The sequence below is a fragment of the Anomaloglossus baeobatrachus genome, chromosome 9 (assembly GCF_048569485.1).
Source record: "Anomaloglossus baeobatrachus isolate aAnoBae1 chromosome 9, aAnoBae1.hap1, whole genome shotgun sequence".
Classification (NCBI taxonomy): Eukaryota; Metazoa; Chordata; class Amphibia; order Anura; family Aromobatidae; genus Anomaloglossus; species Anomaloglossus baeobatrachus.
The window spans coordinates 115,430,497-115,447,223 of NC_134361.1; the positions used below are offsets into that span (position 1 = coordinate 115,430,497).

At 44.7% G+C, this 16,727-nt stretch overlaps 1 protein-coding gene across 1 annotated transcript in view; it reads left to right on the plus strand.

Moving 5' to 3' along the window:
* Window positions 1–16,727, plus strand: part of ALG13 (ALG13 UDP-N-acetylglucosaminyltransferase subunit) — a 302,253-nt gene that overhangs the window by 210,717 nt on the left and 74,809 nt on the right. Inside the window, exons 15-21 of the mRNA XM_075324885.1 lie at window positions 901–1,009; window positions 2,627–2,691; window positions 2,795–2,895; window positions 12,126–12,253; window positions 12,465–12,502; window positions 12,622–12,704; window positions 15,834–15,923. Coding sequence (XP_075181000.1) covers window positions 901–1,009; window positions 2,627–2,691; window positions 2,795–2,895; window positions 12,126–12,253; window positions 12,465–12,502; window positions 12,622–12,704; window positions 15,834–15,923 — 614 coding nt within the window. The remainder of the gene's footprint in view (window positions 1–900; window positions 1,010–2,626; window positions 2,692–2,794; window positions 2,896–12,125; window positions 12,254–12,464; window positions 12,503–12,621; window positions 12,705–15,833; window positions 15,924–16,727) is intronic.

The following is a 16,727-nucleotide window of genomic DNA, read 5'->3' on the forward strand; positions in this document are numbered from 1 at the left end:
TCAAACTGTGCCATGAAGATGTTCGCATATGGTGGCGTCATATTTGATCCCATGGTGGTCCCTTTGTTCTGTAGATAGAATTGATCTTCGAAAAGGAAGAAATTATTATATAGCACTGTCTCCAGAAGATCTAGACTGAATTTATTTTGCTGTGAAGATAAACTGTCTGCTGCGGCTGTGACTGGGGCCTGGTGAAGAGGTGGGCCTGGTCGGCCTCAGGCTTAATGCAGCAAAGTAATTACCTCAGGCTTAGCCGGGCCCCCCCCTGTTCACGGGGCCTGGCACACCAGTCACAGTAGTAATGCCCTGATGGCTGCTCTGCACGCTCTGTGTATCCATGTGTGTCCGCTGTGTGTGTGTGTGTGTGTGTGTGTGTGTGTGTGATGAGGACCTAGAAGACAGAGCATCGTTCGAACTGCTGATTGTGTGTGTGTGTGTGTGTATATATAATATATGTATATATATGTATATATACACACTATGTATGAGTTTTTTTATATTGTGGCCTTTTTTTCATTAAAAAAAAAAAATCAAGTTTTTCCAGGAGTTACAGGTCCTGTTTTAAAGGGGGCTTTTTAGCACAAATGACCATTCAAACTAAACGCATTAGCTTGATGCACACTTAATGTGGCCAAACTGTTCAGTGCACCTTCCCACCGATTTTGTTTTTCATGCTTCCATTTCTCACCATTTTCCTTTATTGACAGTCTAGTTTTACAGGAGCCAGAAAATAGTGAAGATGGTAAAACAAGTAGGTGGGAAGGTACACTAAATTGTATGGCCATGCCAAGGTTATTCTCATGTTTTGGGTTTAAGTAATTTTGTCCTGATAGACTTGCTTTTTTAAAATTTCATAAAAAATACTTATGTAATAGTCAGAGGTGGCATTTTGTTCTTTAGACAACAGAAAACCCAAACAAGATGCCGTTCCCATACAAGGTCTTAAAGGCACTTGATCCAGAAATATACAGGAATGTAGAGTTTGATGTCTGGCTGGACAGCAGAAAAGGTAAGCCGTCTACAACCTGTCTGATTTTACAGCTGTTATTTTTGCAAAATAACATTGGCCTGAGTGACTATTTCACAATTCACTTCCTCTTGGAGTATATGGATGTCTTATTGGGATTTCCCACTCAAGCAAAGCAGAGAGACAAATAATGTGTGACTAACATGTAATACTAGATTTCGTCTGGCAGCTGCTTCAAAGGTTCTACAACATGATCACATACAACGGAGCCCCAGTATTGGGTATCCCTACCATTGTTAGCAGAATATTGCTAAAATACGCCTTCACTTACGGATTGGTTGGAGTTTGAGTGGCAAGAATTTTTAAAGGATTTCTACCACAATTTTGGGTATCCTCTGTCTGTGGAATAGTTTCTTAATGTTTGTGGAGGATCTGACCACTGGAACCCCTAGGATGCTTGAGAATGCGACTTAGCCCGATCATGCATGCTTCTGCTCTTTTTAACCTTCACTCCATTCATTGTCAATGGAACAGCTGAAAATGGTCCAAGGCTATGGGTCTGCCACAGAAAGCAAAGGATGGAGCCAAGGTTGAGCATGTTTTCTCAGCTCTGTTCAGACAGGGCTCTTTATATCCCTCTTCTAGGGATTGCTGGGGGTTAGCAGTCAGACCACATCAATAGAGAAGTGTTTCCCTTTCCTATGGATAGCAGAATAAATATGTATTTTAATGTATTCTGGCATAAAAAGCTTAAAAAAGTCAACATAATGTTGGTGCAACTTGAGGCCATTCTATAATTATGTGGCTTTTGGTGCTGTCACACCTTTTTTTTTTACCTAGCTCTGACAGTGGGAGAAGCTGGAACAAGATAGGTGACTTGACGACCTCTGCTCATTAAATTCATGATGCGCGCCAGTGTTCACTACATCACAAATCTTATTCCAGCAGGATCTGGAGTAGGATATGTGACAAGGCACAAAGGGATGTTTTCCGTGAATCGGGAGCAACAGAGAAGTGAAGAGGCGTGTGCCTGTTGATGGATTGAAGCAGCAAATTCCAGCGGATCACAGGCAATGGGTAAATTAAAACTTGCTCTTTATTTTCACATTTAAAAATGTACAGTTGGTATCCACAGAGATACAGGAAAAATCATCCAGTGGATGATTTTTCCTGTATCTCTGTGGATGCCGTCTGTACATTTTTTAAATGTGAAATTAAAAAGCAAGTTTTAATTTACCCATTGGCTGTGATCTGCTGGAATTTGCTGCTTCAATTGGACCTCTATACCTGGGATGTCCGTGCAGGATCAAGTGGTCTACTCCTAAAAGCATTGAATCAACAGCAGTGAGCTGGAAATACGGCTCTTTCTTGATGAAAAATTGGGAGTGTCTGACTCAAGCGCCCCCTCTTGTGATTGGTGTGAACAACACCAGACTTGATGTATTTGGCTCTGTGGTTTTTGTATAAATTTATGAAATGCTTATAATTGTATGTCAGTATCCAAACAACAAACCTCTGATTAAAAGGCCTTAAAACACTGAAGCAGCAAAGTTTGTGAAAAAAAGTCAGTCTTCACTTTTGGACATATGTCTTTAGATGTTTGTACTGTTTACTGAAGTCAAGAACCTTTTATTAAACTGTAGATTTTGTACATTGTAGAGCTTCAGAAAACTGAATATATGGTGTTTGCTGGAAGGCATTACTGTTTGGGTGATAAGTGTCAGGTGAGAATCTTATACAAGGAGTTATCTATATTGTAATAATCGTACATATGGCAACATTCTATACTGCACAGCAATGACTTCAAACCTCCTTCCACATTTATAGGTGCGCTTAGAGCCTGGTGGGCGATACTACAATGCTCATATTCAAGAGGTTGGGCAAGACACCAACTCTGTAACAGTATTTATTGAAGAACTAGCAGAAAAGTAAGTTTACAATAGCAAAATTATGGCTGGGGACAGAAAGGAAATGTTATGAATTTTTGTTTTGGAACAGGGGGGGGGATTTAGGTTTGTAAATTTCTGAAAATGTGAGTACCAGGGCATTTTTATAAATTTGTGTTCTATTGTATAAAGTTTATTATATAGACAGATTTGAAGCTGCAAGATACATGGATTCACACACAATGGCTAAATGAAAGGCTTCACACTTACAAAATGCTCTGCTGAGTGCTGAACACTACATTGGAGTTTGTCGGATTTCCTGACCGAGCCATTCACTTGAAGAATGAAGCCAGCGGGGTCATTGTGGATAATGTCTGGCTTCTGTCCTGGCAGAATTTGTCTTTTTCAAACCTACACAAAAACATGCAAAGAAAAATTCACAAAGTAGGAAGCCGGGAGTAGTTTACTGGGGTGGGGGGGGCACAAAAAAAACCTTAACTTCCTTACATTGATGTATCTGTATGTCATGGAAATTGTGCAGGCACGGTTCCTGTAACCACAATCGCCGATGAGCGCTCCGATTAAGGTCCGCACAACCCCTGGCTACACAACACTCTAAATGCCACGATCACTAGTGCTCAGTGTAGAGTGCAGAAGAAATGTGAACTGCTCTAGAATGTTATGTACCCCAAAATGCTACCAATAAAACATTCAACTCCTCCCACAGCAGTTCAGTCACCACACAGGTCCGTCATCTCTTTATCAGAAATATAAGGGGCTATCATGTTACTGGTAGCACAAAGGCTCAGGAAAAGTACTATGGATCATCTTCCTGCCACCCTCAAAAGAAATCCTAGCATAATTTGTGCTAAGTCACTCACAGAGTTTCTAAACCACAGTTGGCGTCCACATCTTCGGCATTACTGTAGCAATGAGACCCACTTAATTTATGGGGTCCATGTATCCAGAAGCACAAGCTGGGCACAATATCATGGACACTGTATTGGGCACTACAATACTGTATTTGCAATTTTCATTTTGCAAAATTCACAGTTTGACATCATGGGTGTTTTTCCATAAATAAAATTCATTACACTCGAAGAGGAATTCCTAGAGGAGTGTAATTTCCAAAATTGTGTAATTTGAGGGGGGTGTCTGCTTTTTTGCCAGGGGCTCTGCAAATGGAGTCTGCAAACGGTTCTAGGAGAATGTGTTCGAAAAGTCAAATAGCGCTCCTTCTCTCTCGATCCCTGTCATGTGGCCAAACCATACTATAGCGCCACGTCATGTATTTCAATGTCCAGGAAGAATTATTTGACAAATTATAGGGCCATTTTATCTATTTCTCCTTGTGAAAGTTGTAAATCTAGAATTAAAACAATATTTTAATAGTAAAAATGTAATTTCCTCACCCAATAGTATAAACCTTTGGGACACACCTGTGGTGTCAATATGCTCCCTGGATCCCAAGATGAATTAATTGAGGGGTGCAGTTTGCAAAATAGGGTCACCTTTATGGAGTAGTTCTGCTGTTCTGTCACCTCAGGAGCTCTGCCAATGTGACTTTTCACCTACAAATATTTCCAGCAAATTTGCACTACGATATGCCTCTTTTCCTTCTGGGCTTTGCACTGGGCCTCAAAAATGGTTCCTGATTATTTGCGGAGTATTGGTGAACTCAGGAGGAATTACTTAACAGTTTAAGGCTAAATCAACATTTTAGTGCATAATTATTTTTTTTTCTCTTCACTTCCCAATGGTATATTCTCCTGAGGTGTTAATTATGCTTACTGCAGCCCTAGATTAATTTATTGAGGGTTGTAGTTTGATCTCTTATTGAGGGTTCTGCTTTTTTGCACCTCAAGGGCTCTGCTATTGTTACATGGTACCCCCTAACCATTTCACTAAAATCTGAACCATAATATGGCATTCCTTTCCTTTTAAGCTTTGCACTGTGCCTAAAAAAAGCAGTTTTCACCCACATGGGGTATCCTCATTCTCAGGATAAAATGGATGATACAGTTTCTTATGCAATTTCTCCTATTAACCCTTTTGAAAATGAAAACCTTGGGGCTAAAGTAACATTTCAGTAGTAATTGTACTTTTTTTAATTTTCACATCTCAATGTTATACAATTCAGTCAATCACCTGATGGTTAAGAATGCTCACTACTCATCTAGTTAATTCCATAAGAGTTGTAGTTGCCAAAATGGGTTCACTTGTGGGCGGGATTTTTACTGTTTCTTTGTCGCTCCATTGGGAGACCCAGACAATTGGGTGTATAGGCTATGCCTCCGGAGGCCGCACAAAGTATTACACTAAAAGTGTAAAGCCCCTCCCCTTCTGCCTATACACCCCCCGTGCTCCCACGGGCTCCTCAGTTTTTTGCTTTGTGCGAAGGAGGCAGACATGCACGCACAGCTCCATAGATTGGTCAGCAGCAGCTGCTGACTTTGTCGGATGGAAGAAAAGTGGGCCCATATAGGGCCCCCAGCATGCTCCCTTCTCACCCCACTCTTGTCGGCGGTGTTGTTAAGGTTGAGGTATCCATTGCGGGTACGGAGGCTGGAGCCCACATGCTGTTTTCCTTCCCCATCCCCCTTAGGGCTCTGGGTGAAGTGGGATCCTATCGGTCTCCAGGCACTGAGACCGTGCTTCATCCACAACTCCTGGGAGCCTGCTGGATAGGAGCCGGGTATCGTTCAGGGACATGGCCCTGCTACTTGGAGGTACTCTCTGTCCCCGTGGGGACCGAGCACAGCAACACTCCAGCATTGCTGGGTGTGCTAGTGCACCGGGGACCGCGGCGCTGACCGGGTTAAATGTGCCATTACACACTCAGCGTCGCTGAGTGTGTTTATGTAGGGGGACTACCGCGCTGACCGCCGCCGCCATGTTTAACACTGAGGCGCGGCTGGGACTTGTAGTGCGCCGGGGACTTCCGCGCGGCCGCGCTTTTACGGCGGCCACGCTTATTACTCGAGTCCCCGGCTTTTGCGGCCTAGTCTTTCTCCCTCCCGCCCACAGCCCTGACAAGCAGGGGAAGGGCGGGACGCTGTACAGACGAGCAGCAATGAGGGCTGGAGAATGCTTTGCATACTCCACCCCCCTCACTGTGCACTGTGGGGCACCAGTTCCCGCACTTTCTGGGTCACGCCCACGGCTCCCTCCTCTCCTCAGGACGCCGGCAGCCATTCCTGTCAGCTCCTCGGACGCTGCAGAGGGGGACAAATTCTGGGAGACCCAGGCAGGGATTCTGGTGGCCTCACAACCGCTTTAAGCGGGTGGTAAGCAGCACCTGTGGTGCTAGCCCCATTGTGCAGAGGTGTAATTATATGTTTATGGTATATACTTTACACTGTATAGTGCACAGTTGTTTTCTGGCTATATACTCTATTGTGTTGCTCAGGGAAGACAATAGCATGGCGCCCACAAAAGGCAGGGGTGCCAAAACACAGGCTTACTATGCTGCCTGCGCCGCATGTACGACCCCACTACCGGCAGGTTCCACTTAACGGACCCCAGCCCCAGACCGATTAAGCGAGCTCGCTTGGAAATTCCCTCGACATAATCATGTTGTTCAGGGTCTCAGCGAGGGGAATCTCTAGTTGATGACGCGGAGGTAGCTGATCAGGATTCTGATCCTGAGGCCGCTCTCAATCTTGATATCAAGTCAATCTCCGGACGGGGACGCCATAGTGAACGATCTTATTGCGTCCATCAATCGAATGTTGGATATTTCTCCCTCAGCTCCTCCGGTGGAGGAGTCAGCTTCTCAGCAGGAGAAATTCCGTTTCAGGTTTCCCAAGCGTACACCGAGTATGTTTCTGGACCACTCTGATTTCAGAGAGGCAGTCCAGAATCACCATGATTGTCCAGATAAGCGTTTTTCTAAGCGCCTTAAGGATACACGTTATCCCTTTCCCCCTGACGTGGTCAAAGGTTGGACTCAGTGTCCCAAGGTGGATCCTCCAATCTCCAGACTGGCGGCTAGATCCATACTTGCAGTTGAAGATGGGGCTTCACTCAAAGATGCCACTGACAGGCAGATGGAGCTCTGGTTGAAATCCATCTATGAAGCTATCGGCGCTTCTTTTGCCCCAGCATTCGCAGCCGTATGGGCGCTACAAGCTATATCAGCAGGTCAAGCGCAAATTGACGCAGCCACACGCACTTCTGCGCCGCAGGTGGCGTCCATAACCGCTCAGACGTCAGCAATGGCGTCTTACGCTATTAATGCTGTCCTGGACTCTGCGAGCCGTACGGCGGTTGCATCCGCCAATTCGGTGGTACTCCGCAGGGCCTTGTGGCTACGGGAATGGAAGGCAGATTCTGCTTCCAAAAAGCGCTTAACTAGTTTGCCAATTTCTGGCGACCGATTGTTTGGCGAGCGTTTGGATAAAATCATCAAACAATCCAAGGGAAAGGATACATCCTTACCCCAGCCCAAACCGAACATACCCCAACAGAGGAGGGGGCAGTCGAGGTTTCGGTCCTTTCGGGGCGCGGGCAGGTCCCAATTCTCCTCGTCCAAAAGGCCTCAGAAAGATCAAAGGAACTCTGATTCATGGCGGTCTAAGTCACGTCCAAAAAAGACCACAGGAGGTGCCGCTACCAAAGCGGCTTCCTCATGACTTTCGGCCTCCGCAAGCTGCATCCTCGGTCGGTGGCAGGCTCTCCCGCTTTTGCGACACCTTGCTGCCACGGGTAAAAGACCGCTGGGTGAGAGACATTCTGTCTCACGGTTACAGGATAGAGTTCAGCTCTCGTCCCCCGACTCGATTCTTCAGGTCATCCCCGCCTCCCGAGCGAGCCGAGGCTCTTCTGCAGGCGCTGGGCACTCTGAAGGCAGATGGAGTGGTGGTCCCTGTTCCTCTTCAGCAACAGGGTCACGGTTTTTATTCCAACCTGTTTGTGGTCCCAAAGAAGGACGGGTCTTTCCGTCCTGTCCTGGACCTGAAACTGCTCAACAAACACGTAAAGACCAGGCGGTTCCGGATGGAATCCCTCCGCTCCGTCATCGCCTCAATGTCCCAGGGAGATTTCCTTGCATCGATCGATGTCAAAGATGCTTATCTCCACGTACCGATTGCTCCAGAGCACCAGCGCTTCTTGCGCTTCGCCATAGGAGACGAACACCTGCAGTTCGTGGCACTGCCGTTTGGCCTGGCAACAGCCCCACGGGTTTTCACCAAGGTTATGGCTACTGTAGTAGCGGTCCTCCACTCTCAGGGTCACTCGGTGATCCCTTACTTGGACGATTTCCTGATCAAGGCACCCTCTCAAGAGGCATGCCAACACAGCCTCGACGCTACTCTGGAGACTCTCCAGAGTTTCGGGTGGATCATCAATTTTCCAAAGTCAAATCTGACACCGGCCCAATCGCTGACATATCTTGGCATGGAGTTTCATACCCTCTCAGCGATAGTGAAGCTTCCGCTGATCAAGCAGCGGTCGCTACAGAAGGGGGTACAATCTCTCCTTCAAGGTCAGGCACACCCCTTGAGGCGCCTCATGCACTTCCTGGGGAAGATGGTGGCAGCAATGGAGGCAGTCCCTTTCGCGCAGTTTCACCTGCGTCCTCTTCAATGGGACATCCTTCGCAAATGGGACAGGAAGCCGACGTCCCTCGACAGGAACGTCTCTCTCTCTCAGGCGACAAAAGCTTCCCTTCGGTGGTGGCTTCTTCCCACTTCATTATCGAAGGGGAAATCCTTCCTACCCCCATCCTGGGAGGTGGTCACGACGGACGCGAGTCTGTCAGGGTGGGGAGCGGTTTTTCTCCACCACAGGGCTCAGGGTACGTGGACCCGGCAAGAGTCCTCACTTCAGATCAATGTTCTGGAAATACGGGCAGTGTACCTTGCCCTGAAAGCGTTCCAGCAGTGGCTGGAAGGCAAGCAGATCCGAATTCAGTCGGACAATTCCACAGCGGTGGCATACATCAACCACCAAGGCGGCACACGCAGTCAGCAACCCTTCCAGGAAGTCCGGCGGATCTTGATGTGGGTGGAAGCCACGGCCTTCACCATCTCTGCAGTTCACATTCCGGGCGTGGAAAACTGGGAAGCAGATTATCTCAGTCGCCAGGGCATGGACGCAGGGGAATGGTCCCTTCACCCGGACGTGTTTCAGGAGATCTGTTGCCGCTGGGGGGTGCCGGACGTCGACCTCATGGCGTCCCGGCACAACAACAAGGTACCGACGTTCATGGCACGGTCTCAAGATCCCAGAGCTATGGCGGCAGACGCCTTAGTTCAGGATTGGTCGCAGTTTCAGCTCCCTTATGTGTTTCCTCCGCTGGCACTGTTGCCCAGAGTGTTACGCAAGATCAGGGCCGACTGCCGCCGCGTCATCCTCGTCGCTCCAGACTGGCCGAGGAGGTCGTGGTACCCGGATCTGTGGCATCTCACGGTCGGCCAACCGTGGGCACTACCAGACCGACCAGACTTGCTGTCTCAAGGGCCGTTTTTCCATCTGAATTCTGCGGCCCTCAACCTGACTGTGTGGCCATTGAGTCCTGGATCCTAGCGTCTCAGGATTATCTCAAGAGGTCATTGCCACTATGAGACAGGCTAGGAAACCAACGTCCGCCAAGATCTACCACAGGACGTGGAAAATTTTCCTGTCATGGTGCTCTGCTCAGGGTTTTTCTCCCTGGCCTTTTGCCTTGCCCACTTTTCTGTCCTTCCTTCAATCTGGACTTGAAAAGGGTTTGTCGCTCGGCTCCCTTAAGGGACAAGTCTCAGCGCTCTCTGTGTTTTTCCAGAAGCGCCTAGCCAGACTTCCACAGGTACGCACGTTCCTGCAGGGGGTTTGTCACATCGTTCCTCCTTACAAGCGGCCGTTAGAACCCTGGGATCTGAACAGGGTGCTGGTGGCTCTTCAGAAACCACCATTCGAGCCAATGAGGGATATTTCTCTCTCACGCCTTTCGCAGAAAGTGGTCTTCCTAGTAGCAGTCACCTCTCTTCGGAGAGTGTCTGAGCTAGCAGCATTGTCGTGCAAAGCCCCTTTCCTGGTGTTTCACCAGGACAAGGTGGTTCTGCGTCCGGTTCCGGAATTTCTCCCCAAGGTGGTATCCCCTTTTCATCTCAATCAGGATATCTCCTTACCCTCTTTTTGTCCTCATCCAGTTCACCAATGTGAAAAGGATTTGCACTTGTTAGATCTGGTGAGAGCACTCAGACTCTACATTTCTCGTACGGCGCCCCTGCGCCGCTCGGATGTACTCTTTGTCCTTGTCGCTGGCCAGCGTAAAGGGTCACAGGCTTCCAAATCAACCCTGGCTCGGTGGATCAAGGAGCCAATTCTCGAAGCTTACCGTTCTGCTGGGCTTCCGGTTCCCGCAGGGCTGAAGGCCCATTCTACCAGAGCCGTGGGCGCGTCCTGGGCTTTGAGGCACCAGGCTACGGCTCAGCAGGTGTGTCAGGCGGCTACCTGGTCGAGCCTGCACACTTTCACGAAACACTATCAGGTGCATACCTATACTTCGGCGGATGCCAGCCTAGGTAGACGAGTCCTTCAGGCGGCGGTTGCCCACCTGTAGGAAGGGGCCGTTTTACGGCTCCATTACGAGGTATTATTTTACCCACCCAGGGACTGCTTTTGGACGTCCCAATTGTCTGGGTCTCCCAATGGAGCGACAAAGAAGAAGGGAATTTTGTTTACTTACCGTAAATTCCTTTTCTTCTAGCTCCAATTGGGAGACCCAGCACCCGCCCCTGTTTTTTTTGTGTACACATGTTGTTCATGTTGAATGGTTTCAGTTCTCCGATATTCCTTCGGATTGAATTTACTTTAAACCAGTTTATAATTTTTTCCTCCTTCATGCTTTTGCACCAAAACTGAGGAGCCCGTGGGAGCACGGGGGGTGTATAGGCAGAAGGGGAGGGGCTTTACACTTTTAGTGTAATACTTTGTGCGGCCTCCGGAGGCATAGCCTATACACCCAATTGTCTGGGTCTCCCAATTGGAGCTAGAAGAAAAGGAATTTACGGTAAGTAAACAAAATTCCCTTCTTTGGCTTTTATGGGGCTGTTCAATTGTGACATGTTGTTCACAATGTATTGCAGCCAAAATGATACTCCAAAAATTCAAATAGCGCTGTTTCCCTCCAGAGTCCTGCTGTGTTGCCTAAATAGTAGCTTTCCACCACATATGGGGCACACTCATGCTCCATGAGGAATTGCACAACAAATTGTACTGTCCAATTTTCTCCTGTTACCACTGAGAAAATGAAAATTTTGGGGCTAGAGCAACATTTTTGTGGAAAATGACTAATTCTTAATTTTTCACTTCCATTTTGTTTTAATTCATGTGGTACACATGAATGGTTAGCAAACTTTTTGTATGCTTTAAAGGGTGCAGTTTTACAAATGGGGTCCCTTTTGGGTGTTTTTTTGACACATAGGTCCTTAAAAGTCACTTCAAATGTGAAGTAGTTACTAATAAAATAGGTTTTGTAAATTTTGTTGTCAAAATGAAAAATTGGTGCTAAACATTTTACCCTTCTACGTTTCTAACAAAAAATAAATGATGCTGATATTAAAAGACGTGGTAGGTGTAATTTATTTTTTTTTATTTATTTTTAAAGGCATTAAATTTTAAGTATAAAAAATTGCGAATTTTCATTAAATTTCTTTTTTTTTCTTAAATAGATGCAAATCATATTTACCATTACTATGAAGTACAGTGTCATAACAAATAGAGCTGTAACAAAAAGAATCGCCTTGCAAAATGAAACCTCCCACTACCATAAGCGCATGTAAAAAAAAAAAAATCAAAGTCAATCAAACATTCGACTTTTACGTTAAGTTTGACCTTTTCCAACTTATGGAACTTGTGCTGTGAAATAATGTTGCTGGATTTTAAACCCTAATTATTGGAAATGTACACCACAAGGCTAAAGCACTTGTGAACTAGTAGGAGTAGCTCTGTTGGTGGGCCATCTGTTACCCTAAAGAGAAGGGCAGAAGGTGTAAAGGCCCCGTCACACACAGAGATAAATCTTTGGCAGATCTGTGGTTGCAGTGAAATCATGGACATATTGTTCCATTTTTACACAAACCTGGCACTGATTGTCCACAATTTCACTGCAACCACAGATCTGCCAAAGATTTATCTCTGTGTGTGACAGGGCCTTTAGTTACTGCATCTGTCTACTTTTTCCAGCCTACACACCACTCCTGGTCATTAAGTTAATTCCCACATTAAAAATGTAATGCAGAATTGAACACACAAAGGCTAAACCAAATTATATTCCTTTACAGGCACATTGTCCCACTTGTTAATTTAAAACCAGTAACTCAAGTGATCCCCGTCCCGGCTTGGAATTCATCTACTAACCGCAAGGGAACAAACTACCAGAAGATTCCTGCTGGCTACCAAAGTGACATTGGTTTGTAGATGAAAATTTGTGTTTTGCATAACATGCAAATGTAGTTGAGAAATATTTTCTTCTAAGAATGTTCACTTATGTATTCAGATTATATGGATAGTTTAATCTGAGTTATCAAATGAACACATCCTGAAGGCCAGTCTGTTTTAGTAAAAGCACTGTCTTTTTATTTCTTGACTAATTTATTAATTTGTTTTTCTTACCTTTTTAGAGCTTGACCTTAAATCTAGAAAGAGGCTTTTCAAGAAGGTACATTCAATGGAGGTTTGAATGATTTGGGGGTCATGAACAGTAGGGTTGTCTCCTTCTTGCTTCAAAATGGTAGCATATCTGTTTGGTTTTTTTTTTTGTTTTCTTTCTATTTGCAGACTGCAGCTAGTCTTGCTTCATATGAACATTTCAGATCTCCCCAATCTCCACATCGTCAAGGCCGTAGCTTTGGTATCCCTAAGTAGGTGCCCTCACTTGTATGTAAATGGGTAAAACAAATTGATTAACTTGAGATGTTTAATATAATTGTCTATAGTTTTATTAAAGTACCACTCCCGTTAAGTTTTGTTTTGTTTTTTTTTATTGATGTAATAGTGTGAGGGTTAATCTACTTTCCTACCGCAGCTATACCACTTGATGTCACCACTAATGAGATCTGCCAACTCATTCTACACTCTGTGCATGAGCCTGAAGTCCCATTTACAGTGAAAGCCTATAGAGCGTCATTCTGACCCTCTATAAACTTACTTGTAAAAGTAATTTCCAGGACACGCAGAGCACAGTGTGATCTAGAGAGTCTGCAGTTTTGGTGTCACGGAGAAGAATGGCGCCGGAAACTGGTGAGCGCCATTGGAGTGGAAATTGGGGCATATGAACACTTCCACTAACTTCTTAATTAATTAAATGTGCATGTACAGTGGTTTGCGAACGTATTCTGCCCCCTTAAATTTTTCAACCTTTTCCCACATTTCAGGCTTCAAACATAAAGATAAAAAAAAAATAATGTTATGGTGAAGAATCAACAACAAGTGGGACACAATTGTGAAGGTGAATGATATTTATTGCTTATTTTAAATTTTTGTAAAAAAATAAATAACTGAAAAGTGGGACGTGCAATAGTATTCGGCCCCTTTACGTTTAGTGCAGCAAACTCACTCCAAAAGTTCATTGAGGATCTCTGAATGATCCAATGTTGTCCTAAATGACTGATAACTATAATCCACCTGTGTGTAATCTAGTCTCCGTATAAATGCACCTGCTCTGTGATAGTCTGTGTTCTGTTTAAAACGCATAGAGTATCATGAAGACCAAGGAACGCAACAGGCAGGTCCGTGATACTGTTGTGAAATTTAAAGCCAGATTTGGTTGCAAAATGATTTCCAAAACTTTAAACATCCCAAGAAGCACTGTGCAAGCGATCATATTGAAATGGAGGGTGCATCATATCACTGTAAGTCTACCAAGACCCGGCCGTCCCTCAAAAATTTAATCTCAAATAAGAAGACTAATCAGAGATGCAGCCAAGAGGCCCATGATAACTCTGGATGAACTGCAGAGATCTACAGCTGAGGTGGGAGATTCTGTCCATAGGACAACAATCAGTCGTACACTGCACAAATCTGGCCTTTATGGAAGAGTGGCAAGAACAAAACCATTTCTCAAAGATATCCTTAAAATGTGTTCTTTAAAGTTTGACACAAGCCACCTGGGGGAGACACCAAACATGTGGAAAAAGGTGCTCTGATCAGATGAAAGCAAAATCTAACTATTTGGGCACAATGTCAAACGATATGTTTAACGTAAAAGCAACACAGCTCATCACCCTGAACACACCATCCCCACTGTCAAACATGGTGGTGGCAGCATCATGGTTTGGGCCTGCTTTGCTTCAGCAGGGACAGGGCAGATGTTTAAAATTGATAGGAAGATGGATGGAGCCAAATACAGGACCATTCTTAAAGAAAACCTGTTGGAGTCTGCAAAAGACCTGAGACTGGGACAGAGATTTGTCTTCCAACAAGACAATGATCCCAAACATAAAGCAAAATCTACAATGGAATGGTTCACAAATAAACATATCCAGGTGTTGGCCAAATCAAAGTCCAGACCTGAATCCAATCGAGAATCTGTGGAAAGAGCTGAAAACTGCTGTTCACAAACGCACTCCATCCAACCTCACTCAGCTCGAGCTGTTTGCAAAGGAAGAATGGGTAAGAATTTCAGTCTCTCAATGTGCAAAACTGATAGACACATACCCCAAACGACTGCAGCTGTAATCGCAGCAAAAGGCGCTACAAAGTATTAACTTAAAGGAAACTAATAATATTGCATGCCCAACTTTTCAGTCTATTTTTTACAAAAATTTAAAATAAGCAATAAATATCGTTCACAAACTATGGAGAAAAAAGACACGGATCGCACATCCCAGAAATACAATGATCTAAAGCCGCTAGGCAAAAAAATAAATAGAACATGAGGTTCTTAGCTACCATTCTGATCAGATTGTATTAAGCCCACTGCCACGTCACGGCGAACCTCTTAAGTGTGCCCCCTATTCTAAATTTTGTAGTGCGGCACTGTGCACTAAACACTGCTGCAGCGACAAAGTGCCAGCAGGGCAGGTGACCTGGTGCCCCACAGCACCCATGCTGCAAGGCGAAGCCCCCAAGGCTCCAGGCCGCACCGTCCCACTGACACGACACCACCACAACAGCGTCCACCACACAGTGGGAGGAGCTGCGCACTCACCTCCCACTGGCTCCCATATGTGAACTGGGAGCAAAAAAAGGCTGACCCCTCTTGCAGTCTCCTGCTGATTAAAATCCTGTGCTAAATGGGGGTGGGGGGGTGGGAGTGCTGCGGATCCAAGCAAAAAGCAGAGGGGGATAGAATGTTGTATAACAAACTATGGAGAAAAAAGACATGGATCGCACATCCAAGAAATACAATGATCTAAAGTCTCTAGGCAAAAAATGAAATAGAACATGAGGTTCTTAGTTACCATTCTGATCAGGTTGTATTAAACCCACTGCCACGTCACAGCGAACCTTCGTTCACCTTCTCAATTGTGTCCCACTTGATTTTTCACCATAAGTTACATTTTTTATCTTTTGTTTGAAGCCTGAAACGTGGGAAAAGGTTAAAATTCAAGGGGGCCGAATACTTTCGTAAGGCACTGTATATGCATCTAATGTAGTGTAAGTGCTGCTTTAATACAACAAAAAATGACTTGCACAATGCCATATTGTGCCTCTTGACACCCCTGTTTTATGTCGCTTGCCAAACTTTGGGTTTATTCTGATATATCTACGGTTATTATAATGAATTGGACATTTGCACCTTTGCACTAGGCTTTTTATATTTCTTGGGAAATGTATAACGAATAGTTCATTTGAAGAGTCTCAGCTTACTTCTCGTCAAACTATTGAAAAATGTCTGGCTTAAACATTTTTTTTCTCTTGTACAGACATTACAATATTTGACTTGAAATATTTCACTATAGTGTCTCTTCAATACTCTTATTAGAGGTCTTTGATAGACTCTTATATTTTTATCATAAGCCAATCTCTCCTCTCCATTATATTAACAGACACAATCTCATGAGTCCAGAGATTCCATTTTATCACAACTCTGGAAAGAGATGCTACCAAAGTTTTGACAACTATTCCTACAGAACTAGGTAAGCATATTTGTGCAAATTGTTGGAAAACTAACTTCTTCACGTTTCCAAAGTGCTTTCAAATTAATTAGTATAACGGTCACAATTGCTTACAGATTGCGAACCGTGACTAATCATTTCAGAAAATTTATAATGAAAAATGTAATTGATCCAAACTTGAGATATTGCACTGCAGCTGGCACAGCTTTTTTTTTTTAATAACATGTCTTATCAGGCGTGCACAAAAGTGTGGTCATCAACAGTTTTGTGCACCTTTTTGAGAAGGACACCGCTGAATAGAGGCCAAACTGAGTCCGGAGTGACTCTGCTGCCTCATTATGGTCAATGGATCTGTTTTGGGTGGGGAGGTTTCACCTGAATCACATATTTTGGAGATGTAGATGGAAACATTAAGGTAAGTGCTAAGCATAGTGCACAAGATAAATGTGAATTGATCCAAAATGTTCTGTACCTCAAATTGCCACCTGTAGCCACTAAACTCAACCAACAAAAACAATCTCCTCTCAGGTCCGTCATCTGTTAATGGAAAATAGGTGGCTTCCACGTTACTGGCAGCACAAAAGCTTTGGAAAAGCTCTTCCAAATCCAAATGCTTCCTCCTCTCTGAGCATATCATCGTGCCTAAACCACAGTTAACGTTCACATGTTTGACATTTCTGTAATGAGGATGCCTGCTTTTTTATGGGGTGTGTCTCTCCAGTAGCATAAGCTAGGCACAATTTATAGGCACTACAATCTACTGAGCAATACAAGTGTTTGCAATTTTTTTATTTCTGCAACATTAAGTTCATTTGACTCCACGCG